Genomic DNA, 25,935 nt, shown 5'->3' on the forward strand with positions numbered 1-25,935 from the left:
TCAAAAAGTAAATTTTGCTTAAAACCCTAAAATAGATTGATCCATTCTTAGATACGATCGATCCATTCTTGTAAAATGTAGCCAAATTGAAATTAACTCTTTAAATGGGTTATGGTCTCATGTGCCAAATCTATATTACACATCTTTGACCTTTGATCTTTGACTTTGAATTTTGACATTAACCTTAAATTTTTCAATAATTTTTTAAAAATGATTTACTTAAAAACGGTATATATCATGAATATTTATTTGATTGGAAGCAAATTTTTGTTTTAAAATTAAGAATTTTCTTATATTGCTTTAATTATCATTTATCATATTTAAGATTCAATTTCATTACTTTTATAACTTATCATGTGCACATGTAGCTAAAATTAATTTTGATGCAATGCTTATGTGATTAAAATACTTGGTTTTTAAAAAAAAGTTAAATATAAAAATAACCTATGAACTATATAATTTCTATCAATTCGATACCTAAAGAAATAAAATTATCAAATTGATACGCAAACTTTATTCTATTATCACATTAATATCTAAGACTAACGTTGTTAGTTAACTTTATTGACATGACATGAATATCCAATAAAATGCTAATACGTGTCAAAAAAATCCAATTAGTATTATATTATCAATTTCATGTCAGCATAAAAAGAAATTTTCAAAAAAAAATTGAAATTTTAATTTCCAAAAAAATTTTAAAATTTTTTTAAATTCTAAAAATGATTAAAAATTTTTAAAACTTAAAAATATTCTCAAAAGTAAAAAAAAAAAAAAAAAAAACTTAAAAAAAATTTCTAAAAAATTTCTAAAAATTTTTAAAAATTTTAAAATATTTTAAAATTTGTGAAAAAATTCTAAAAAAATTTTAAAAACTTTAAAATTTTAAAAAATATGTAAAATTGAAAAAATTAAAAAAAAATAATTTTTAAAAAAAATTCTAAAAATTTTGTAAAACGTTTTTTGGAATTCTAAAAAAATTTTGAAATTTCTAAAAAATTTTAAAATTTATAAAAGACTAAAAAATATGAAATATTTTTATAAATTAAATTATGATAAATTTAAAAAATTTAAAGAAATTTTCAAAATGTAATAAAAAATTCAAAAAATACATAAAATAAAAATTTTAATAAATTAAAATTTATTAGAATTTTAAAACAGAATAAAAGCGAGAAATTTGAAAATTAAAAAAATCTAAAATATTTTTACAATTTTGAAATTTTAAAAAATATAAAAATTTTATTAAAAAATATTAATTTATTTAAAAAAATTATAAAATTTTTAAAGATTTCTAAAAAATTAAATAATTTTAAAACTTTAAACATTCATAAAAATTAAAAATTCTTTTGAAAAATAAAATAAACTTAAAATTTTAATAAAAACCTAAAAAATTTTCAAAACAAAATTTAAAAAATAAAAAATATATAAAAAATTAAAATTGTTAAATTAAAAAAAATGGAAAACTTTAAAAAAAAATTTAAATTTTTTTTACAATTTTATATTTTTTTTCAAAAAATTTATATTTTTATTTAAACTATTTTGAAATTTTTGTGAAAATTTTTATTTTAAGAAAATTTTATTTTTATTAAAATCTTAATTTTTTTGAATTTTTGAAAAAAAAATTGGATTTTTTTTTAACTTTTGAGATTTTTGAAAATTTTAAAGTTCCTTCATTTTGCTTTTAGAATTTTGTGTAAATTTTTTGAATTTTTAAAAGTTGAAGAATTTTTTAAATTTTTTAAAAAGTTTTAAAACTATTTTAGAATTTTTGAAATTTTTTTAATACTTTTTTAAAAATTAAAATAAAATTAGAATTGAAAAAAAAAATTAAAGTTTTTAGGAACTTTTTCAGAAATTTTGTTTTAATGATGGCTTGACATTGATAATGTGGTGCTAACTAGACTTTTTTAAAACATGTTAGTATCTTATTAGATTTTTATGTCACATCAACAAAATTGACTAATGGTATTAGTTCGAGGTATCTACATGATAACAAAATAAAAATTCAAGTATCAATATAATAGTTTTATTTCTTTAGGTACCAAATTGATAAAAAAATATATAGTTTAAAGGCCATTTCTATATTTAACCTTTTTAAAAATGCTAAATTGCTTCTTTTTTTTTATAGATAATTTTAAAATATATTTTTATCTTTGTGCTTAACTATTAATTCAAATTTTATTTTTTTGAATAAGATTATGATTTGAAATAATCTTGATATGTGCTTCATACTTGTTCTTAGTTGTTAATTCAAGATTTTTTTTGGTGAATTGGTGAACTTTTTGAACTTAAATAAAATTTATTAATTCTTAGTTCATCTGTAGTAATGGTCAATATATGTGCTTGTGATTTAAAATGTTAAATTATTTATGCTTTGATTTTGTAAAATATTTTTGAAATATGCTTATTTTTGTACTTAATTGATTTATATATTGATTTGTGGTTTTGAATTAATATATGATGAACTACTTGATTTTAAATGAAATATATTATTGGTTTATTTATTGTTTTTGTTAAGTATATGTTTATATGATAAATATTATTTAGCTTGACTTGACATACTAGTAATATGACTTAAGTAAGTAATTTTCTTGTAATGATTATTTTTGCTATAAGTCATTGTTCATTATGGCCGATAACTTGTATTAACCTATTTATTTGTTTATGCTAAAATTTTTTTAAATATATTTGGATGATAAATATGTTTTTCTTGATTTTTAAAATTTTATATGATCTAACATTTATTTTGACATATTCTCTTATGCTAAAATTTTGTTGAATATATTTAAATATAGAATATGTTTTGCTTATACTTATTATTTATACGACCTCGAAGGGTTAATGCTTACAAATTACTTGAGGGCTTTAGCTTTAGTGTTATAATTGTATCATTTGATGATCAAAATGATATATGGCCTATGGTTTAAGTTAATATTAAATGATTTATTTTGATGAAATATATCTTTCTTGCAAATGGTAACTTTTTTTCAGTGAACAAATTGTTTTTGCTTGATGACTTAGAATATGAAAATCATTTTCTGTCAATTGGTATAATTTTTATTAATTGGTGTTCTTGATGTTTGTAATGAATATTTCTTTGTCAAGAATTTTTCTAAGCTTATGTTAGAAGAATTTGAGATATGCATGAATGATCTTACATTTTGAAATTTCATGTAGAACAACTAAAGTATGTCATATTCATCAATCAAGTCTAAGTATGTTAAAGACTTGCTCAAAACATTTGGAATGGATTTAAAACCTCACTAAACTACAATGAACACATCAATAAAACTTGATAAGGATGGAGGTAAACATATTGGCTTTATTTTATGTGCCTATGATGTATAAATTTGAATATATATCCTTAAATGTCTATCATTGTAAAATATTGCTTTGAATGCTTTTCAATAAGAATTCTATGCAAATATATGATTTTGTCCTTAAATTTGTTAGCACTTCACACAAATTTGTCACCTAGCAACTTGATAGAGATTACTTTAATGTTCTTAAAAGCTTGGATTGATTAAATGTACTTTGATTAATATTCATGTTTAGTTCATGATTGCTTTGATGAGATTAATGATTTTAATGCATGAATATTTATTTAAGATGAATATTTGAACATGGCTATAAGTTGAATATATTGATTTCTTGAACTTTAATTGCTTTGACTTATATATTATGAACTTATGATTTAAAATTTTATACATGTTTATTGATTGAGATATTGAGATAGCGTGTACCACATTATGTCTAAATATTTATTTTTTTTGGTATATTACTATATATGATTTGAAATGTTTTTGCATATACTTATATGATCTTGATTAAAATTTATATTTGAATACTTGTATTTGTTTGGATTAACTACATTGCTATGCATTGAAATAATTTGAAATATATTTGAATAATTATGAGTTCATTATTTCTTTGTTGTAGCATATATTTTCATCATGTGTGAAAAATCTTACTTATATAATTTTAGTTATAACATGATGATTTGAATCTTGTTCATCATTGGTACTCATATCTTAGTAATTATATATAAGCTATGGTTCTTGCTAAGAATTTCTTTGTATTGGATATGCTTATGCTCATGGATGCTTGTTCTCATCACAAAATATGCTTATTCTTAATATAGCTTATACCTTTCTTGCAAAATTATATGTGCCTTAAATTAATTACTTCTTTTGTTCAAAGGAAAGAAATCTTAGAATATAAAAATTTTGCTTGAAATAAAGTGATAATTTATGTGATAAAACATTTCATTAACATTTGATATGAGCTTGAATGTATGTGCCTAAATACATACTTAAATGATATTGATGTTTTAAATTCTAAACACATTTTTATGAAAACATGATGTATGAGTAATATGTATAATATTCTGCTATCTCTTTTCTCGTAATAGTCATCCTATGATCTTATGACCAATGCGTTAAAACCATAAAATTGGATATATTGAAACATTTATGTTCTTGTGTTTGAATACATGTATTTGGTCTTATTATGCTTATTATGCATAAATACATGAATTCATTATTCTCTTGATTGAAAATATTGTTTGAAATTATTTACTCTTGAAAATTGTCTTGTGTCTTGAATTGATCTACTTTTTTGCCATGACAAAAAGGATGAAAAATAGTTTGTGGACAAATTTGCTTTGATATACATATATATGTGTCTGTTTAATAGATATATACTTTAATATATATATATATATACGTTGAATTATGAGTATTTGATGATATAGAATATGGGTGTTGGATTAGGATGAAAATTGCATTAGTTAAACAATTTTGCTATGAAAGATGCATTGTTTAATGGGAGTTTTTCAAAATGGTTTTCAAAAATCTTAATTGTTTCAAAAAAAGTTTTTTATTAAGCAAAATTTTTCCTTAAGTTTTATTATATCAAAAAGGGAAAGATTGTTAGACTTAAATTAGTCCTTATTTTGAAATGACAAAACATTAAGCTAAACAAATTTGATTAAAATTTTGAAAAAGATTATTTAATACGTATTCTTAAATTATATTATGTATAAAATACTAGTGATATTCGAAATGAAAAATATTTTAGAAAAAAAGAATTTTAAATTTTGAAAAGATTTATTTAGTACATGATTCTTATAATATGTTATTTTTTGTACTAAATAAATATTATGTCTTCCAAAATATTATTTGATTTGGAAAATGTTTCTATAAAGTTTAAAACCTTTATGTTTTTGTATTTCTCAAACCAAATATTAAAGATTATTTATTTGAACTTAAATTAAAGTCTAACTATTATTTTTGAATTGAACTTATTCATCTTGAATTCAACACAATTTTGATAATATTAGTTTTAAGAAATGAATTAATTATAAAAAGATATTTAGTAAGAATAAGGTTTTCCAATATTGAATTTTTTTTTTGTTATTAATTTATAAAGTTTTAATATTTAAATTTTATATGGATGGAAAGTTTTTTTAGTCTACTTTTTAATGGATCAAACAAAATCAAAATCTAAAATTTTCTAAGAAAAGATTTTGAATTTTTACTAAATACTATACAAATTGTCTATCAAATCCATAAAGGGTAGATTTAGAAATTCACTATAATTTTTGTACATTGAATTAGATGTTAACTTTTATATAGATAAAAAGCCCTTTAATTTTAGTTTCTAAATATTAAAAAGGATCTTGATTTTGTGTTATATAACTCAAGATAAGATCAAATTAGTAAATAAAGTGTAAAATCGGATTTAATCTAAAGCAACAGATAACATTATTCATCTAGAATTACCTCGAATGCGAAACTAGATTAACTTGAACAATCCCCTATCAAAATGGATCAGTCCATTATCATGCAACAATCTAAATTTGAATGAAATTCAATACCTAATCGATCCATTAATGTACCAATTGATTCCTTCACCTTTGAAAGCTTTCAACGACTAGATTTTGAAAGAAATAATGGCTCATTTCTTCCTCAATTCAATCTCAATGGCTCCAATTCATTTTTCTTTGTGTAAAGAGGTATTTTAACACCATTAAGAATTGATAGACATAGGAGAAAGTACGTAATGCCATATCTTCAAAATTCTCCTAGAAAAATCAAAAGCAACAAAGAGTTTAAAGCTTAATTTTATATTCTTTTGTATATGTTGTATACAAATCATTTAGTCTTTCATTTATAATTCATTAAGCAAATATTAAACCTTTCAGACATATTTTTAGTTTTCAAAACATTAAAGCTTAATTGTAATTAAGAGGCAAGGTATCCTCTTAAATAATTTTGAGTTATTTTTGTATAAACTCATTTTGAATGGTTAGAGGTTTTTACCTTAGCCTAGAAAGGTAGGGAATTAGATGTTTCTATTATAGCCTAGAAAGGTAGGGTGTGAGAGGTTGTACTTTAGCCTTGAAAGGCAATTTGTAGAAATTTTTAAGAATTAGTGAATTTGGATTCTTAGTTAAAGAAGCTAAGGGTGGTTTTGCAAAAAGATCAAACTTTTATAAATCTTTGTATTTAATCTTTTTACTTACCCTTTTTTTTTCAATGTTGTTTATTTGTGTTTTATTTTTATATATCTTTATATTTTTAACCATTTACATTTATTTGAAAATTAATTTTTGGTTAAGAATTTGAAGACAATCCAATTCACCTCATTTCAGATTATTATCTATGATTGAGCTAACAGCCATTATCCTGCTTAATGAATTGATAAGCAATATGTCTAAATTGAAGCAATTTTCTCCAACTACAGCTACTACCTTGCAAAAGTTAAATTTACTATATACTTCTCATTTCAAAATATAAGCTTCAATCCAAGCAATCCATATTGAACCAAATTAGAAAAATATAGACTAAATATTCTTTAACAAACAAGTTTGGTTCCATGCTAGAGTATCTTTAAGACCCAACTCTTTTTAGATCTAGGGAACAAATAGCTTGCCAATAAACTCTAGCTCTCCTAAGGGACATCTTTTTCTTTTTTCAAAAAAACTTGAATATAATTGATTAATCTTCTCGAGCATATGCTTTGTTAAACAAAGTGCCTGCACCAATAATTCTGCAATCTATACAATAGTGAATGATTAATTACAACCTACCAACATAAAATGAATGTTATACAGTTTAGCCTTTGATTTTGGTTGTGATCTTCATAAGTAATAAAGCATCATATTTTTTAGTTAGCTTTTTAATAATTAGAGAAACTCCTAAATATCTTAGTAGAAGTGATCTAATCTTGAACCTTGTAGCCTATTGGATTGCTTGAAGCTCATCCTTACTTATTTTAGTGGAATAAATCTTACTTTTTTCACAATTAAGTAGCAAGCTAGAAAAGGAATTCAAAACATGTAGTACTTTCGTAATCTTAATAATTGAATCCCTAGTACCTTTTGCAACTATCAACAAGTCAAGTTCATTTTCGTACATTTAGAATGATAAGTAAACACTCCATACTTAACAACAACATCTAACAACCTTGAAAGCAATTCATAGCCAAAGTAAACAAATAAAGGGAAAAGGTCACCCTATTTTATTCCTCTAGCTCTGTGAAAATAGCCAACTAACCCTATATTAAGAGATATAGAAAATATTGAGGTATTGATACAACTACAGATCTAGCTTATAAATTTTAAAGGTAATTTAGTATAATAACATGGATGAACCTTCAATCCAAGGAATCAAAAATCATCGAAGATCAATCTTGATAGTATATTTGGGAAAAAATGTATTTTTGCCATAACCTCTTACCATCTCCTATGCCATAAAAACATTATCCATGATAGTTTTTTTTTATTGCTATGGATGATACCAAGTAAGTTATTTTTTGCCTATTTTCCAAAATCCTACTAATGCATTAGTAGATGACAAAACAACATAAAATTATTCTATAATCTCTAAGCTTATAGGATTTGTACACTTTAGCACTAATGTAACAATAGTTGAATTAAAAGCATGAAATATATTCCAAGAGTGAAAGATGTGTAAAATGACATTTGTAACATCCTTACCAACAATGGATTAGGTTTGCTAGAAGAAATAAGTTGCAAACCCATTTGGCCTAAAAGCTTTTTCACTGTTGAGAGAAAACATAGTAGCTTTGATTTGTCATTTAAAATATGACATATAAGAGTGTCTCGAACATTAGAAGACAATGAAACATGAAGAAGTTTAGTTAAAAACTCTTGTGGGCTGTCTATGACTTTTTAATAGATTTTCTAATCATCTTTTGAAAAATGATACAACTCTTTGGAGACTTAAAGAAAAGTTTCCAATATGTTATCATCAACATCAATTAGAACTCTGATTGTGTTTTTATTTTACTTTACCATAACTATCATATGAAAGAATCTAATATTTTGGTTTCCCTTTTATATCTTTTTTAGTTTGAGTTTTTGTCTATAATAGGTTTTTCCCGCTTCCATTAATTCACTAAGTTTTAAGGACAAAGTTCATTCCAGTTGAATCAAGTCAATAGTTAGAGGTTGAGTCAAAATTCTTAACTAAACTGAAACCAACTCCTTCATTTTATCTTGTACTTTCTCTAATGAATTTTTGTAGCATAAAAAGTTAAACTTTCTTAGCTTCAACTTTAACCTTTTTAATTTATTATGTAATTTGGACATTGGATTACCTACTATAAGTAACTTTCAAAAGTTCTTCCGTATAATCTTGAACCTTGCATTCTTAGTTCAAAAGTTAAAGAACTTAAATGGCTTAGGAGGAGAAAAATAATCCATATTAAGATTGATATACATAACACATGATTTGAAATTTGACAAGTTAAAAACTCGTTATATGAATGAGCAATAAAAGTAAATTAGGAATTATTTATAAGAACTCTTGCTAAATGACCTTTCGATTGATGATTAGTCTAGGTGAAAAGGGGAATAGTTATTTTGTGATCTAGCAAAGGCAATTAAAACATATAATCTTGAAATTCCTTCATATTAGAATTAGCTAACTGAAAACCATTAAAATGTGAACTTCCATAGAATAAGCAATAGTAATGAAATATTAGCTAGAATTCAGGGACTGTTTGATAAATAATCATATAAAGAAACCAAGTGTGACCATAAACACCTTTTCTCAATTCTGTCAATACTTTCTTAAATTGTAGAGAAAAAAAATTTCTAAGATTCAAAGAGAATGTTACAATAATGCTCTCATCAATGAGCTCTAAAATGTCAATTTGCATGAATGATCTCCAAAAGACCCAAATCTTCTCATCATATGTTTTTGATTAGTTGTAAAACATGCCCTAGCCATTAAAGTGCTTATTTAGAATAGCATGCTTTTTATGTTGCTTAACTTTATTTTCAATTAAACAAACTATATAAATATTTAATCTTTTTATTCTATCAACTACGTCATTTTTTTTAAAATGATAATTAAATCCTATAGTATTTTAGACAAAGAAATACATAAATCTTGGTGTTAGTAATAAAAAAATATTGCAAAATAGAGGATTGCTTTTTTTTTTTTAAACTCATTTTAAGAAACTAACAACAACCCAAACAATCTACAAGTAGTTATGATAGTATGAATTAAGATATTATGTGATAATTAGCTTTTTATAATTTTAGCTTTAGAAAAATCTCTTTTGACTTTTGGTTTGTAAGTGAAATTTAGTAACAAAAATCTCAAAGGATAAGTTTTCCTTTGAAAGCCTTTCGCACTTTCTTTCTTTTTATGTGGCACATATTATTTTGGTACCAAAGCCAAGTCAAGATGTTAAATCAATAGATTGTCATGTTAGAAAATGCTATCAACGAGACTAAATAACTAAGTGTTTCTATGATATTGCATTTAAATCAAATGATCTCTTGAAAGATTGATCACGGTGATAAAAAAAAAAGGTAAAAATTTTTGTAATAGTAAAAGATTCTTTGTTGTCTTAAAAAAATAATAAAAAAAGAGCAATGAAAGATTTTCTATTGAAACAAGTAGTAGAAAAAGAAGTGTTGAAAGATTCGCCATTGAATCAAACAATCAAAGAATGTTATCTTCAATCAAAACCAACTAACAATTTCATTGATGTATTTAAAGATCTAAATACCTTGCCACAATTTCAATTGCAAGACAAAACCCCTTTCTAGAGGAAACTAGTAGCATTATAAATTTTCAATCTTATGACCATTATTTTTCTAAAAAATTTGTTAATTAAAAAAGCATTGAGATTTAATCATGCTATTATTTTTAATGTAACATTTAAGGATTTTGGTGGCATAAAAGGACAAAGAACTTCTACAAGCATGGTTGCATGGATAGGGTCCATTATTTGGATGTGTTCAAGATTGATAAGAAAGAGTTCCACAAAAGATTTAAAAAAAAAAAAGAAGTTACTCCTTAAAGACAATGATTCATTTTAATGGAATGAAATTTTATATGTCTAACAGTTAAATAGTTATTATAGTTACATGTATGGTTAGGAATTTTGGTTATTTATCTTTGTTTTGTTTTTTAAACTTTGTTAATATTATCTCAAGTATTTGGTGATAATTATCTTTTATAATTTTAACTTTATAAAAGTCTATTCTAGATGTTAGGTTTGTAAATGAAATTTTGTAAAAAAAAATCACAAAGGTTGAGTTTTCCTTTTAAAAAAATTTGACAACTTCAAAATTAGAAAAATTTGACCATTTTGCCATCTTTTCAATAGCAAAATCATCAAATTTTATTCGACAATTAAGTTGATTTTTCATTTGATCAATCATTTTGCCTAAAGATAAACATTAATCAAATAGCTATGACCTATGTTGGAATGGTTTAATAAAAAAATTCATTTATTTCAATTTTAGTTTATTTAGTAAAATTTATCAACAATTAAAGCAATGTGGAAGGATATGAAGACTTACGGGTGCTGATTTTAAGTTTTTACCCTTTAGGAAAAAAATGTTTTCAAGGGTGGTAGAATGTTATATGTATATAATCCTAAGATTTTTAGTTAAGATTATCTTAGAATTTATCTTACTATTTTATTTATTATTTAAGATTAACTTAGAATATTTATTTATTTATTTATTTATCATTTAGGATTGTTTGTTACGTGATAATAATTATCTATTTTTATTATCATCACTTAGAATTTGGTTGGTTTATATATGACTGGTTCATATTAAGTAAGTTGAATCAAATAAAATCCCAAATATTAAAGCTTCTTTTGAAAAATTGATAGCTAAAAAATTTTAAGATCTTCGGATTTATCATTGTGATCAATTTATGAAAGAGACCACTAGATCCAAATGTAAAATCATAGAAATACATAGTTTACTTATCTTGTGAATGCACTTTCTAACTTGGCAAGCCATTGATCTGATATTTTTAACTTGGCTTTGATATCAAATGTGTGCACTAGATTAATATCTAATATAATAAAAAGAGTTCTCAAATGAAACTCAACCTTTGAGATTTTATTTGATTCAACTTACCTAATAACATCTATAAGTCAATCTTAAATAAGTCAATCATATTTTAAGTGATGATAATAAACATAGATAATTATTATCACTTAACAAATAATTCTAAGTGTTAAATAAATAACTATCGTAAGTTAATTCTAAACAACAAATAAAATGAAAAGATAAATTATAAGATATTAGCTTAAGTTTTCATTTAGTCTAAATTCAATTATAACATAAATTCAATTTTTAATAAACAAGCTCTTTTAGTCTTAGGTTAGTTCAGTGTAGATATTAGCTTAAGTGCTCATTTAAATTGTTGATCAGTATTGTTTAGATGTGATTTGGACCACTTTTTGGTCTAAATCATACCATTATGATGTTTGGATAATACCAGTGAGAGAAAGTAACTTTTAGTTATCCACTAAACTTAAGAGGGTCAATGATAATTCTTTTTTTTTCACCACATCATTTTGAGGAATTCTATTTATATCCCATTTAATGCTATATACACCCCACTTCTAAATACACCCCAAATTCAAAACTTAATTTTTTATTTCGATTAAATATACTCCACCCTTTATTTTCTATTTTCCATTCCTACGCTTTCTCTTTTCTTTTCTCTTCACTTTCTAAAATCGAACTTCTTGAAAATGAATATATGAGAAGCTTTGAGGCTTCTCAGAAATAAATATCTAAGAATCTTTAAATATTCTTGAATATTCATTTTTGAGAAGTCTCAAAGCCTATTGAATATTTATTTTTGAGAAACTTCAAATGTTTTTGGATATCCATTTTCGAGAAGCCTTAAGTCTTTTAAAAAATGGATATCCGAGAAGATTTGAGGCTCCTCAAATCTCTATTTTCGAGAAGCTCGATTTCACTTTTAATCACTAAAAAATCGTAATCATGTGCTTATGAACCCTTTTACTTGATTATGTGTGCGAATGGAACTAAAATCAATGTTCTCAACATGTATGACATAAACTTATTCTTTCTCTTGAGCCTCAAAAAAACTGATAACACCATTTTCTGGTTTTCTGGTTTTTCATGGGCAAAATGGAGTTTTTGGTTTTTTGGATTCAAGACAAAAATATTTTTATTCCTATACATGCTTGAAAACTAACATATCTTTTCTATTTGTACATATGATCAAGAAAGAATGAGCACAATGATGACTCATGTGTGTACATGCATGCTAGTCCAAACTTGAATACCCTATAGAACATTGACGCTGACAATGTCATTAGTAGACTGGTAAATTTAATAATATTTAGTATTTCAGCTATCAATCCTTACTGTAAGATTTGCCAGTTTGTTAATGACATTTTTCAATGGCCCAAAGATTAGATATCTTAATTTTCCTTTTATCAATAGTTTATAATTAAATATATTTTTTAAAAAAATTATGTATTTTTAGAAATAAATTTTCAAGAATACAGGATAATTCTTGGAAATCCATTTTCAAGAGCTCAAAAAATTCTTGAAATAAATTTTCAAGAGTTATTTTTTGTTCTCGGTAATCTGTTTCTAAGAATTAAGTTTCTTTCTAAAAAATAAATTTATGATAATACAATATAACTCTTGAAAATCCATTTCCAAGAAATACAATGTGGTTTTAGGGAGTATAAGCTATTAAGGGTATTTTTGTCATTTACTAAAGGTTAAAATTGGCATTTGTTATGTGGATATTTTTGGAAGAAATTTTTAGACGTGTATAGAGAAATTTTGGTGGTGTATAGAACCCCCATCATTCCTTCTAATTTTGTTTTATATCTTTTTGTTTTTCCTTTTTTACCTTTAAAATTATAGTGATTAACATAAATATCCATACCATTTTAACCTTTCATTTTTTTCATTTTGATTTTTTATTTAAAAATTTTAAAATAATTTTGTTAATTTAATATAATAAATCAAATTTATTATTGTATAATAAATAAATTAATAAATATTATTATTATATAGTAAATTAATAAAATGAATAATATGAACTAATATTAATATTTTGAATGAATAAAAATTTCAAGATTTTAAATGTTATAAATAATATTAAGATATACATAAAAATTATAATACATTTATAAAATAAAATACTTAATGTTCATTTTTTATTCTCACCTCATTAACAATGCTGTTTTGATATTAAAAAATATATCTCACCTCTAATTTTAACCTTATAGCTACATACCCAATCTTTACGCCACTGTTGTTTTCAATATCATCCTAGCCAATCTTATCATCTATCCAAATAAACCCTAGGTGGGTTTTGCCAAAAATCACTTTGAAAATAAAAATGACTTTTTATATCTACTATATTTATTTTTAAGTAGAAGTGATTAGGAATCGAAAAGGTGATAATGAATTAGATCATATTTGATTCAATTATTTGGTTAATAGACAGTATTTTAAAATTCGATCCAAATCCAAATCGACTTTTTTTGAAATTGAATTGAATTGAACCAAATTCTATTGATTAAGTTTGATTCATTAATTTTTTAAAATTATTTCTATTATTTTCATATTGTTTTTTAATATATTTGAATAAATCTAGATATAAAATAATTATTGTTATTTTATAAAATTTTAAAATTTATATAAAAACCAAATAAATATAATTAAGTTCAGTTCAAATTTATTTGATTTTATAACATCGTGAACTAAAAATGGATTTGAATTGAATTTAAATATTTAATATTCAATCCATATTGAATTGAATAGAAAAAACTAATTTAATTCGAACTAAAAATTATAATTTTAAATAAATTTTCAATTTTTAACTCAACCCTATTTTTTTATTCCAATTTAAAAATGACTTGTATGAAATTTTATAACTTTAATATAGGATATTTTGTTTTATTTTGTTAGTTTGTGTTATCAGATGTTGGAGTTGAGTATTTGTTTTAAAGAAAAAAAAATTAGAGAAAAGAAAAAATGGAAAGAGAGAAAATGAAAGTGCAAGTTATGGAGGAAGAGAAATGTGGTTTAGGAAGGGAAAATGAGAGAAAGGGAAAGGGTGAATGAATAAAAATGGTTAACTAATCATTGGAGGAAAATGAGGATAAAGAGAGGAAAATAGGAGGAAAGAAGAAGAAAGGATGTGGATATAAGAGAAAAAAAGAAATAGTGAATGAGGATTGTTTTGAAACCCACATCAAATTGACAATAAACAAGACTAATTGATTCTCCTACCTTTAAGGGCGATAGGTAATAGAAACCAAATGGGGCCTTGGCTCCTCAAAATTTTTAAAACCCCTCTACTTTCTTAGTAAATGTATATATATACTCATATTAAATACATTTCAATTGACCTTTAAATTAAAATTATAATTTTTTTATGGTTTCATTATTTAATCTATGTATTACAATTTAAGAGAAGTTTAAATTACATTGATATTTGTTTGTTTATTATACTCAAATATCATTACTTGCAAATTTTTAAAATTAAGAGGCTTGCCATAAATTTAAAATGACAATCATGTAAACTTAATATAAGTTAAATTAAATTTTTAGTTTTCTTGATAAGATTCTAAATTTTCGATAAGTATCGAATGTGTTTTTGTTTTTCTTTTCATTTTTTTTTGGTGAAAGAGAGATTAAATCTAAGAGATTTAGTGAAAGGGAAATTACAAATTTTAAGAATTGAACTCTAACCTTCATTTTAGCTTATTTCAACTTTTCTTCTCTGTATCATTTTTTACTTTCATTTTTACTTGAAATCTATATCTCATGTTGTTGTAATTTATTTTTCAACAAAAAAAATTATATTAGAACTACTTTACAAAAGGATAAAAAAAACTTATAATTTCAATCTCAAAATTTCATCATCATTCTTTTTAGATTATATTTAATTTTTTTATTGTGAAAAAATATTTAATGATTGATTTATTTGTATCTTTTTTTTATTTCAGTTTTAAATTACCAAAAAGTTCAAAACAATTCCCATTAGTTATTGATAGATTGTATAATTAGTAATTTTACCATTAATTGTAAATCCTATTATTGTTAAAATTATAATATTGTCATAATAATATTTTTGTTTTATAATTTTATAAACTTGTCATGTTTTTATTAGTATATTATTTGCATTAATATGTATGTTAAAATATTTCTTTGGAAAGAAATAAAATAAAGTATATTATATATAGTATATTATATATCATTAGTTGGTTCCTCCAAATTAAATATTAAGATCCATTATTACCCACATCGAGGATGAGTCTTTTACCACATAAAAAAATGAAAAAAAAAAAAAAAAGAGAAAATGGATGGAATAAGGGTAAAAAAAAAGGAAGGGTAAAGAGAAAAAATAAAAAAGGGTTGGACTTTTTATTTTTCTCATTTTTCTTTCATTCTATTTTCATTCTTCATTTTTTATTTTTTAATAAAATCATAGGAAAAGGATTTAAAATTACAATATAATAAAAAATAACTATCCATTTAGATTAATTTTACAAAAGAATTAACAAGTATCTCTTGACCAAAAAAATAAGTATATATTTAGTGATTTTTTTTTTTTTTTTTGCATTTAGTAAAGTATTTTGGCAAAGAAATAGAGAACTAAAGAATAAGAAAAAAATTTATAAAAAATGAGAAACATAATTTTTTTTTTTTTTGGGTATTGTAACCTTAAGAGTTAATTAAACTTTTAGTAATTGAGTTTGAGAAAAATGCACAAATAAACATCTAAAAATTTAACATATAAAATTTATATCTTAAATTTTTAAACAATATATTCCGTTAATTCAAACTCTAATATCGCTAATTATATCAACTTATATATATACTGTTTGATAAATATTATCAAGTAATATATTTATCACATATATTATCAATTTTTTGATATAAATTAAAATTATATATTTTATCATAAAATTGATCAATTATTTTTTGTCATGAGTCATCAACATGAAATTTTTTATAACAAAAGATACACATATAATACAATTATACTAATTAAATATATAGATGGGTTCAGTTTGATAGAATTAGAATTTGGATTAAATAGTATTCATGATGACAATTATACATTTTATTATTTTAGATAATAATTTATACTTTTTTTTTTTCAAAATTTAGGTAAAAAAATGTAATAAACGTTTTTTTTTTTTTTTAAAAGACATTAGATTTAAGCAAATAAATAGGGTGATGAAAACATTAACATCAGAGTATAGTTGTGATGAAAACATCAACATCATTTGACGTTTTAACCGATTTTCCCCGTTCACCAGCCGCCCCTTGCTTTCATTGTTCTTTTTAACTTTTACCACTCCTTTCTGTTTGTAAACACAATCCTCAAATTGGGCAAAGCTGAGAACAAATTGGGAGATCGATTCAATGTCTTGGCCTACTCAGGATGAGGTACTAATCTTTCTTGATCCATACCCTTGTTATTTTCAACTGCATTTTCTCTTTTTCTCTCCTTTTATTTGGTATCTATCTTGGTTTTTACTTTTAACTTGTGATTTATTCACATTGGTACAGTTTCATTTCTATCTTTACATTAATGTTTGTGGCATTGTTTTATCATTATCTTCCAAGTGATTTTCTTGCCTTACAAAGTAAAAAGAAGGATAGATTTAATAATCTGAATTTTTTTTTTTTTGGGGGGGGGGGGGGGGGGGTGTTCTTTTCACGATGTGCCATTTCCTCTGCATTTTTTGTTAGTGAATCTGGGTCATTTCCCCAGTTTGCAATGCCTACTGTGGTCTTGTATTTATTGTGGATGCCACCGGATTGCAGTTAAATAAAATTAGAAAGATAATATCTGAAATGGCTGGGAAAGGTACAGCGGAGGTTCGAGTTGTTGTATCTCCTTATCGGATTTGTCCATTGGGAGCTCATGTCGATCATCAGGTTAGTATGTTGCATCTGTATTTGCTTTGATCTATGTTTGCACCTGTATTTGCTTTGATCTATGTTATGTTTATGTTAATGACATGCTTCAGTGACGTAAATTTGTTTGCTGCTTATTGTTTAACATTCTTAGTTTTCTAATGCTTGCAGGGTGGTATTGTTTCTGCTATGACAATTAATAAGGGAATACTGCTGGGGTTTGTACCTTCTGGCGACAATCAGGTGAGATTAAGATAGTATTTTCACCTTTTACATTTTGCGGAATGAGGAGCAGATTTCTGGAAGTTTTATAATCAATTATGCCTGAATTTTAACATTTTCTCAAAAATTCCTGATCTCAGACACTATAATTAATATAAATTTGTGCTGTAATACACTGGTCTTGCTGAGGTTGAATCTTGTTTCATTCCAGCTTGTTATCTGCCTGCTTGGAACTGATCTTTTAGAATTCTTACAAATTGTGGGCAAAGAAAGTAGGTGAAATAAATCAAATTTGCATATGTGACACAGTACACAAGTGTGTCTGTTACTAGAGTTTTTTCTCTTCATTGAATAAGTTTCTGGAAGAGAATGAACTCAGTTTTCTAACTCCATCTTAGTTGCACTGTGGACTTTATTATGCTTTGAGGTTTACTCTTGGTATAAGCATAAAATGCATTTTCCAGAATGTTTATCTTCTAAAATTTGAAATTCAATTGCTTGGACTTACATTGAGGTTTGAAGATCTTACAAGATTTCCCATCGTAAGGAGCATATTTGACCCTCCAATAGTCCCTTGATTATTTGAAGGAGAGGTAGCATGAGCCATGTTACCCTGCAAACTAGTTATAGGTGTTGCTAAAAGGAACAGATTTCCTGGGCTGTTGCCAAGTATCTTCTTCTTTTAAGGAGCTTTATTGACCTATCAATGCATTTCATGAAAGAAAATTAATAGGTTGTTTATCATTTGGCTCGTGCAATGGGCTTGAAACCTAGTGTATTAGAATGTGCCACGCTGCACTTGGCTGGCTTTGTCTCGAATGTTATAGACAGACTGACTGCTGCCTGGTGTCTACTTCAGATCATATGTAGAGGACCAATTCCTAACCAGATTTGATTAGGTGTCATTCATTTAGTATTTTGGTTGTTTCCAAAATAAAAGAGATTTGGTTCATTGATCAAATTCCTACTTGGTAGTTTCCATTTATTGTTAGAGGATTTTTAGGTGATTTATTATTATCTTTAAGATATCATGAGATTTGCCAAATTTGATGTTTTAGCTATATATATATATACACTTGTACGTTAGAAAGTTTCTTAACAATTCATAAATAAAATTCTCATGAATTTCTTCATGGCATCAGAGTGTTTATCTTGAACCATCAAAACCTATATATATATATGTATTTTTTTTTTTTTTCTTTCTATTTTTCTGTCTATGCCATGGCCAACAGCACAGGTGTGTCCGAGCCCCTTATTGTACCTATTGTCACAAACTCAATTGACAAAAGTTCAACTAATGGTCTCAATCGGTGATGCTATTTGTCTGTGAAAAAAGTAAAGAAGATTATCTTATGGCAATGGCTGTTTCACCTCGCGAGAATAACCCGAAGTATAGAACTTGGAAGTTAGAGAATAGCTTGGTAATGTCGTGGTTGATCAATTCTATGACCAATGTGATTGGTGAGAATTTCACGTACTACAAAACTACCAAGGAGATTTGGGATGCTGCAAAAGAAACCTACCTACTCTAACATAGACAATACATCTGGAATATTTGAGATCCAAAGCACTCTACATGAGCTGCGACAAGAAGACTTATCTATCACAAAATATTTTAATTATTTAACTCGTTATTGGCAGTAATTAGATATATTTGAAAAAATAGCATGGAAGTGCCCTAACGATAGCCAACAATACAGGAAAACAGTGGCGAAAGACTGAGTTTATAAGTTTTTATTTGGTCTAAACAAGAGCCTTAATGATGTTCGTTAGAGAATTCTTAGCATCAAGCCATTACCCAACATCCAAGAAGTTTTCTCTGAGGTCCGTCGAGAAGAGAGTAGAAGGAAAGTGATACTAGAGAGATCATGTAATCCACAAGAGATAGAAAATTCAACGCTTGCTATACGAGGACCAAAATTCCACCAAGGTGGTGAAAATTGATAGAAAAAAGGTAACAAACCTTGGTGTGACTATTGTCAAAAGGCAGGACACACATGAGAAAATTGTTGGCAAATCCAAGGGAAACTTGCTGACTACAAAGCATGTTCTAGTTGAAATCGAGAGAGTCATGGAAATTCTGCCACCATCGAGACAACTCCAATACCCCCAGAATCAAGCCCATTCAGTAAAGAGCAGTTCGAACTCCTTCAGAAAATTTTTCAACAGTCTTTTCAAAACATTGGGTCAATTGTAAGCGCAACGCTTGTTGCACAAAAAGGTAACTCTCTCAATGCTCTACTTGTGCAAAGTGAAAAATCAAGATCTCTGATTATTGATTCAGACGCATTAGACCACGATTGGTGATGCATCAGTGTTCCAAGAATACATCCCATGTTCTAAAAACCTCACAATTCGAATAGTAGATGGGCAGCAACCGTAGGGATAGGATAAAGTAAAGGCGCTAGAGAGGAATTCCTATTTTACCTTACCTGAGGTTTTAGTTTGAGATCCAATTAGAGTATTAAGTTAAGCCCTTCCAGCAAGTGCTAGTTACTTTTTTATAGGGGTACATGCGAGCTCCAATTGTACTTTCTTTCCTTCTGACTGCCCTTAAGGAAGATAGATAGTTTATTGGTGTGAAGGAAGAGGGCCGGGACAGGTTTAGTCATTATTTCAAAGGACATAACACTTGACTATATTCTTCATGTCCCTAATTTAGATTGCAACCTTATGTCTATTAGTAAAATTATAAGAGATCTTAATTATATTACGAAATTTCTTTCTAACATGTGTGAATTTTAGGGTTTGGATTTGGGGAAAAAGATTGGCAATGTTGAGATGTATGCTGGATTCTATCTTGCTAGAGATGAATTTAAAAGACAATCATAGAAGAGTGCTTGTTCGATTTTTTTTTCAAACACACTCGCAATTCATATCCAAGTCGACCTTACAAATCAACTCATCTTTTTTCTATAATCCATAGTAATGTTTGGGGACCATTGAGGGTTAACAATATTATAGGCTCTAGATGGTTTATTACCTTCATTGATGATCACACCAGGTTACATGGCTATTCCTCATGAAAGACAGGTCAGAGGTTAGTTCAATATTTCAAAATTTCAACAAGATGGTGTAAACTCAATTTCAAGCAAAAATTCAGCTGCTCAAAACAGACATTGGGCGAGAATGCTATCACTCAATTCTTGGATCTTACTTGTTAGATCAATGAATTATTCATCAGAGCTTATGTACTAAAACTCTTTAACAAAATGGAATTGTTAAGCAGAAAAATAGACACCTGATGGAAGTTGCAAGATCTATTATGCTAGCCTCTCATGTCCCAAAATATTTTTGGGGAGAGGCAATCCTGACAGCAGCCTTTCTTATCAATAAGATGCGTTCTCAAGTATTAAAATTCCAAACCCCTTGTCAAAAACTTCTCAAAACCTACCCTCATGTTCAAATCATTTCTTCCATACCAGTCAAAGTGTTTGGATGTATTACCTTTGTTTATATACACCAACAACAACGCAGTAAACTAGACCCCAGATCACTCAGGTGGATTTTTTTTGGCTATTCATCTAACCAAAAAGGCTACAGATGTTATTCACTAACTACCAGAAAGTTTTACACTTCTATGGATGTCACATTCTTTGAAAATCAGTCATTCTATCGCAAAGCCAATATTTAGGGGGAGAGTTCTAGGAAATATCAACCTTGAGAGATTGAGCCATCATCTGATCCTTCCTTTACTTGTTTGTCAATTCCAATTCCCATTTCAAATAATTATTCTTCTTCTTTCGAGTCAACTAGTCATCTTAAGTCTCCAAAATCTCCTGAAACCATGCAAGAGACAAAAACTAAGGAAATGATTGTACATTTAAGGAGACCGAAATCTCAAAAGGAGATAGGGACCTGTATATCTCCAACATAGAACCAAGATTTTGAACCAAATCTAAAGAATTTTGAAATTCATACAGGTAACATAATTGTTGAACCTATATCTGATGATTTTTCTAGTGATCTTGATCAGCCCATTGCTATAAGAAAATGTGTGAAATCATGTACTCAACACCCTATTAGTAACTTTGTTTCTTATGAAGTGTTGTTTTCTACTTACCGAGCACTAGTTACATCATTAACTGATGTTTATATACTAAATACCATCCAAGAAGCACTCCAGCAACCAAAGTGGAAGGTTGTGGTAATGGAAGAAATGCAAGCACTAGAAAAGAATGGCAAATAAAAAATTACTAATCTTCTTGGAGGAAAGGGTTCAATGGGATGTAAGTGGATTTTTACCATCAAACACAATACAGACAGAAGTGTGAATAGATTCAAAGCTCTTCTTGTGGTTAAGGGGTTCACTCAGTCTTATGAGATTGATTATAAGGAGATGTTTGCTCCTGTAGCAAAACTAAATTCTGTTCATGTGTTACTATCACTTGCTATAAACCTAGATTGGCCTCTTTACCAACTCGATATCAAAAATGCATTTCTAAATGATGATCTAGTGGAAAAGGTCTACATGAAGATTCTTCTAGGGTTTGACAACCAGGACAACATCGGTAGGGTGTGTAAGCTTCAAAAATCCTTATATGGCCTCAAACAATCTCCTCTCGCCTGGTTTGATCGTTTGACTAAGGCTGGTAAAAAGAATGGGTTCTTACAATGCCAATCTGACCATACTATGTTTGTCAAACATTCACCAAATAGCAAGATTACTATTATGATTGTTTATGTTGATGATATTGTCCTCACAAGAGATTATGAACAGGAAATAGTTGGATTGGAAAGAGTTTGAAATAAAGGATTTGGGATAGCTCCAATATTTTCTTGCCATGGAAGTAGCTCGATCAAGAAATGGTATTTCTATTTTATAACGAAAATATGTACTTGATCTTTTCAAAGAGACAGGGATGCTCATGTGTAAATCAATGGATACTTCGATGGACCCAAATGTCAAGATAGGAACCAGAGATGGAATGCCTCATGTAGACCAAAACAAATACTAGAGACTTGTGGGAAAATTAATTTATTTGGCACACATTAGACCTGACATTGGCTTCTCTATAAGTATGGTAAGCAGATTTACGAACAACCCTACAAAGACACACATGGAGGTAGTATATCAGATCTTTCAATACTTGAAAAAAAATCCGAGCAAAGGGTTGCACTTAAGAAAACACTAAATAGAGATATGGAGATTTTCTCAGATGCATATTGGTCTGGTTCTATGACAGATTGAAGGTCAACTACAAGGTATTGTACATATGTTTGGGGCAACTTAGTTACCTGGAGGAGCAAGAAACAAGCAGTTGACGCTGAATTTAGAGCTATGTCTCCCGGGATTTGTGAAGGAATTTGGTTTGAGAGAATGCTTTAGGAACTGAAAAAGTCAACTAGGAATTTAGTGAAACTATTTTGTGACAATAAAGCAGCAATTAACATTGCTAAAAACCCTGTTCATCATGATCAAACGAAACTTGTAGAGATTACTCGCCACTTCATCAAAAAAAAGATTGATGAAGGCGTAGTCAAATTGGTCTACACTCCAACAAAACATCAGACAGTTGACATCCTCACCAAGGCTCTTCATAGGGGTAATTTCAAGAATTTGAAGTCCTAGTTGGGTATGATTGATATCTACCACCCAACTTGAGGAGGAGTGTGGAAAACTGATTCTTAACCAGATTTGATTAGATGTCATTCATTTAGTATTTTAGTTGTTTCCTAAATAAAAGGGATTTGATTCATTGATCAAATTCCTAATTGGTAGTTTTCATTTATGTTAGGATTTTTGGGTGATTTGTTATTATCTTTAAGATATTATAGGATTTGCCAGATTTGATGTTTTAGCTATATATACACATTTGTACGCTAGAAAGTTTCTAAATAACTCATAAATAAAATTCTCATGAATTTCTTCATCATATCATCAAGATATTGTTTCTCTCTCTCTCAGACTTTTTTCTTTTTCTTTTTTTCTCTTTCTTGATTAATAAACAAGATATTGTCACATGAAAGAGTGGTAACTACCTAGGATTGACTGCATCATTAGTATGCTATATTCTAAAATAAGAAGTTAAAGATCATTGTATAGTGTAAAGATAATGAATATGACTGATCAAACGAATGGTGGGAACACAAACTTCATCAGCATCTGTAAGAAAAAGACTATTGTTGAATTTCTGGTGTCTGACTTCAGTACCATAACTATCTACATTGCAAAATGAGACTCTCTCTGTGTCCCATATACACAAATGCAAAGTCCTTTTGACCTTTTTCTTAAAGCTTGAAGGGTATAAAAGAAAAAGCAGGAACCACAATTCAAAAATCACAGCAGAATATTAAACAATCTTTTTCCTGTTCAGATATTGTTATTTCCTTCATTTCATTTTCTTCTGAACAGACTATGGCACGTTTGGTGTAGGTTGCATTACGTTCCGGTCAGTTTAAAGGAGAAGTTAGGTTCAGGTATGAGGATTATGGTAATCCTCCTTCACTTGTGTGTTGCTTTTGAATAATGTCCTTTAGTCATTTTTTTTTTTTTTTGGTTTAATTAGTCTTTTATATTTCCATGTCTACTAAGGGTTTTGAGATTTTTCATTTTATTTTCAGCATTTTTTGTTTTCTTTTACTTGTTTCAGTAGAACTGTCCTGTCTGCGCTCAGCATAAATCGTCATAACTGGTTAAAGCAAGAAATATGCTTGTTCAGCTGCTTCACTAGCCCTTCTTTTATGAGGATTGTTTGTGAAATATGATAGATCATGGTATTAGATTTTCCAAAATGAACCATGGACAGTATTTACAGTTAGAATAACTTGTGTGTCATTATCCTAATTGAGTTTGTTAAGTTATATATTTTAAAAATGCTGAAGTATCTCAAAACATTAAATTTACTTTCTTCTTTCTCATCCCTGCTGTACGACTTACCTCTTGGTTAAGTAATCTTTTATCCTAAAAGGTCCGCTATTGGTAGGGTTTCCTAAACTATTATAAAATGCAAAGCCAAGTGCATATTGGAAATTTGTGGCTGCTATTAAAGATGAATATGTCCATAGTGCAATTCAAATAGTTTGTCTTATACAATAGTACAACCTTCTTAGCCCTAGAGTATTTGCATATACCATGTGACTTTCTTCTTTCTGCCTCAAACAGTATTAATTTTTGTCATGATGCATATATTTTTTTTGTCATGATTACGCAATCTACTTTGCCATTTTTAAGTTGAATTTTTTGGCATCAATGCTATTATAGAGTTAATGAAACCCAGCAGCCAAGACACACCATTAGCAAGCGTAAAGAGATTAATGTAGAGAATTCTTCTGCATCACCAGAAGAATGTAACTGGGGCGTATATGCTGCAGGAGCCTTATATGCATTACAGAGTAGAGGGAACCATCTTGCTCAGGTAAGAGTTATTTCCTTGTATTTTCATACAAGTCAAAAACAATCTAAATTATTTATACCCCAGAAAAGTAAATGTAATCATAAGTCGGCCCGTTCTACCATAAGTACCCCCTTATTCTGCTGAGTGGACTTCAACAATGGGTTTGAGTCAATGATTGGAAAACTTCCTTTCTTGATCTTAATTTTCATAGAATGTCAGGTCAGGAACTATGGTCTTAGTTGAACTGGATAGACCTGTATTCATACCGTTGTCATAGAACATAGAATTTTTTACTCTAGATACCATATGATTGGGCATCATATGAGCAGGCCCAAGAAAACCCTTGCATAGCTTCTTCCATTTCTCAGTAAAGAGAAATATGACCAACAGTGGTTCAAACGTACAAACAAAGAATTTTTTTTTTTTTAAGCTGTAAGAGACTTCCTAAACCTTGTAATGAAGATGATAATGAGAGGAAATCTGTTTTACAGTCTAGAAAAATATGCAAAATCTGTTAATAAAAGATAATTGCAGCCAAGTTTCTTTTTTCTTGTGTCTTTCTTTAGGAACTGAGCATCCTTTTCATGTTTATGCCTCCTATGAGATAGAGTAAAAATCGTTTTTATTTGTATTGGGTTATCAAATATCAGCCTCAGATTCCTATTTGATGGCTTTGTCTGTCTAATTGCTGAGTATGACGCTGATATGTTACAAACTGTGAAAGCAAATGCTTTTTCTTAGTTTATTTTCACATTTCATTTCTTTTGAAAATATGTACTTATTTAATTAAATTCTACTTATATTTGCAGGGAATCATTGGCTACATCTGTGGATCTGAGGGTCTGGACAGTTCAGGCCTTAGCTCTTCAGCTGCTGTATGTTTATGTTTTTGCTTCCCTTTCTTTACAGCATATAGACAGCTAAGGTGATACTGGTTTGTATGGGAAAGGAAAGAAAAGATCATGCACTCACTTTTGAGATAAACCAGCTCACTGCTGTAAGAAAATCCACCCTAGAGATAAAGTTTCACATAATATGCTTTTCTATACATCGTTTGGAAATAAAAGACCAATTTTGGAACAATTCTCAAGTATAAGAGACAATAAAAATTATGTTTCCCGGAAATACGAGTGAACACCAACAACTAAGTTC

General features: G+C 27.3%; 2 protein-coding genes across 3 annotated transcripts in view; one reads left to right on the top strand and one right to left on the bottom strand.

Moving 5' to 3' along the window:
- LOC111301765 (sodium transporter HKT1-like) overlaps positions 1 to 25,935 on the bottom strand; it is a 55,965-nt gene that overhangs the window by 4,317 nt on the left and 25,713 nt on the right. The gene's annotated exons all lie outside the window — the stretch shown is intronic.
- Positions 16,604 to 25,935, top strand: part of GALAK (galacturonic acid kinase) — a 31,285-nt gene continuing 21,953 nt past the window's right edge. Inside the window, exons 1-6 of one of the 2 annotated variants that reach the window (XM_022897706.2) lie at positions 16,604 to 16,750; positions 17,132 to 17,245; positions 17,396 to 17,467; positions 23,823 to 23,866; positions 24,651 to 24,804; positions 25,593 to 25,658. In XM_022897706.2, the coding sequence (XP_022753441.2) occupies positions 16,727 to 16,750; positions 17,132 to 17,245; positions 17,396 to 17,467; positions 23,823 to 23,866; positions 24,651 to 24,804; positions 25,593 to 25,658 (474 nt within the window). In that variant the 5' untranslated portion in view covers positions 16,604 to 16,726. Of the gene's footprint in view, positions 16,751 to 17,056; positions 17,246 to 17,395; positions 17,468 to 23,822; positions 23,867 to 24,650; positions 24,805 to 25,592; positions 25,659 to 25,935 lie in introns of both variants that reach the window. The other variant, XM_089744573.1, reaches the window with a different exon arrangement.

Source organism: Durio zibethinus, chromosome 15 (genome assembly GCF_047325235.1).
Source record: "Durio zibethinus cultivar Kanyao isolate XHJ-2024 chromosome 15, ASM4732523v1, whole genome shotgun sequence".
In the NCBI taxonomy this organism is placed as follows: domain Eukaryota; kingdom Viridiplantae; phylum Streptophyta; class Magnoliopsida; order Malvales; family Malvaceae; genus Durio; species Durio zibethinus.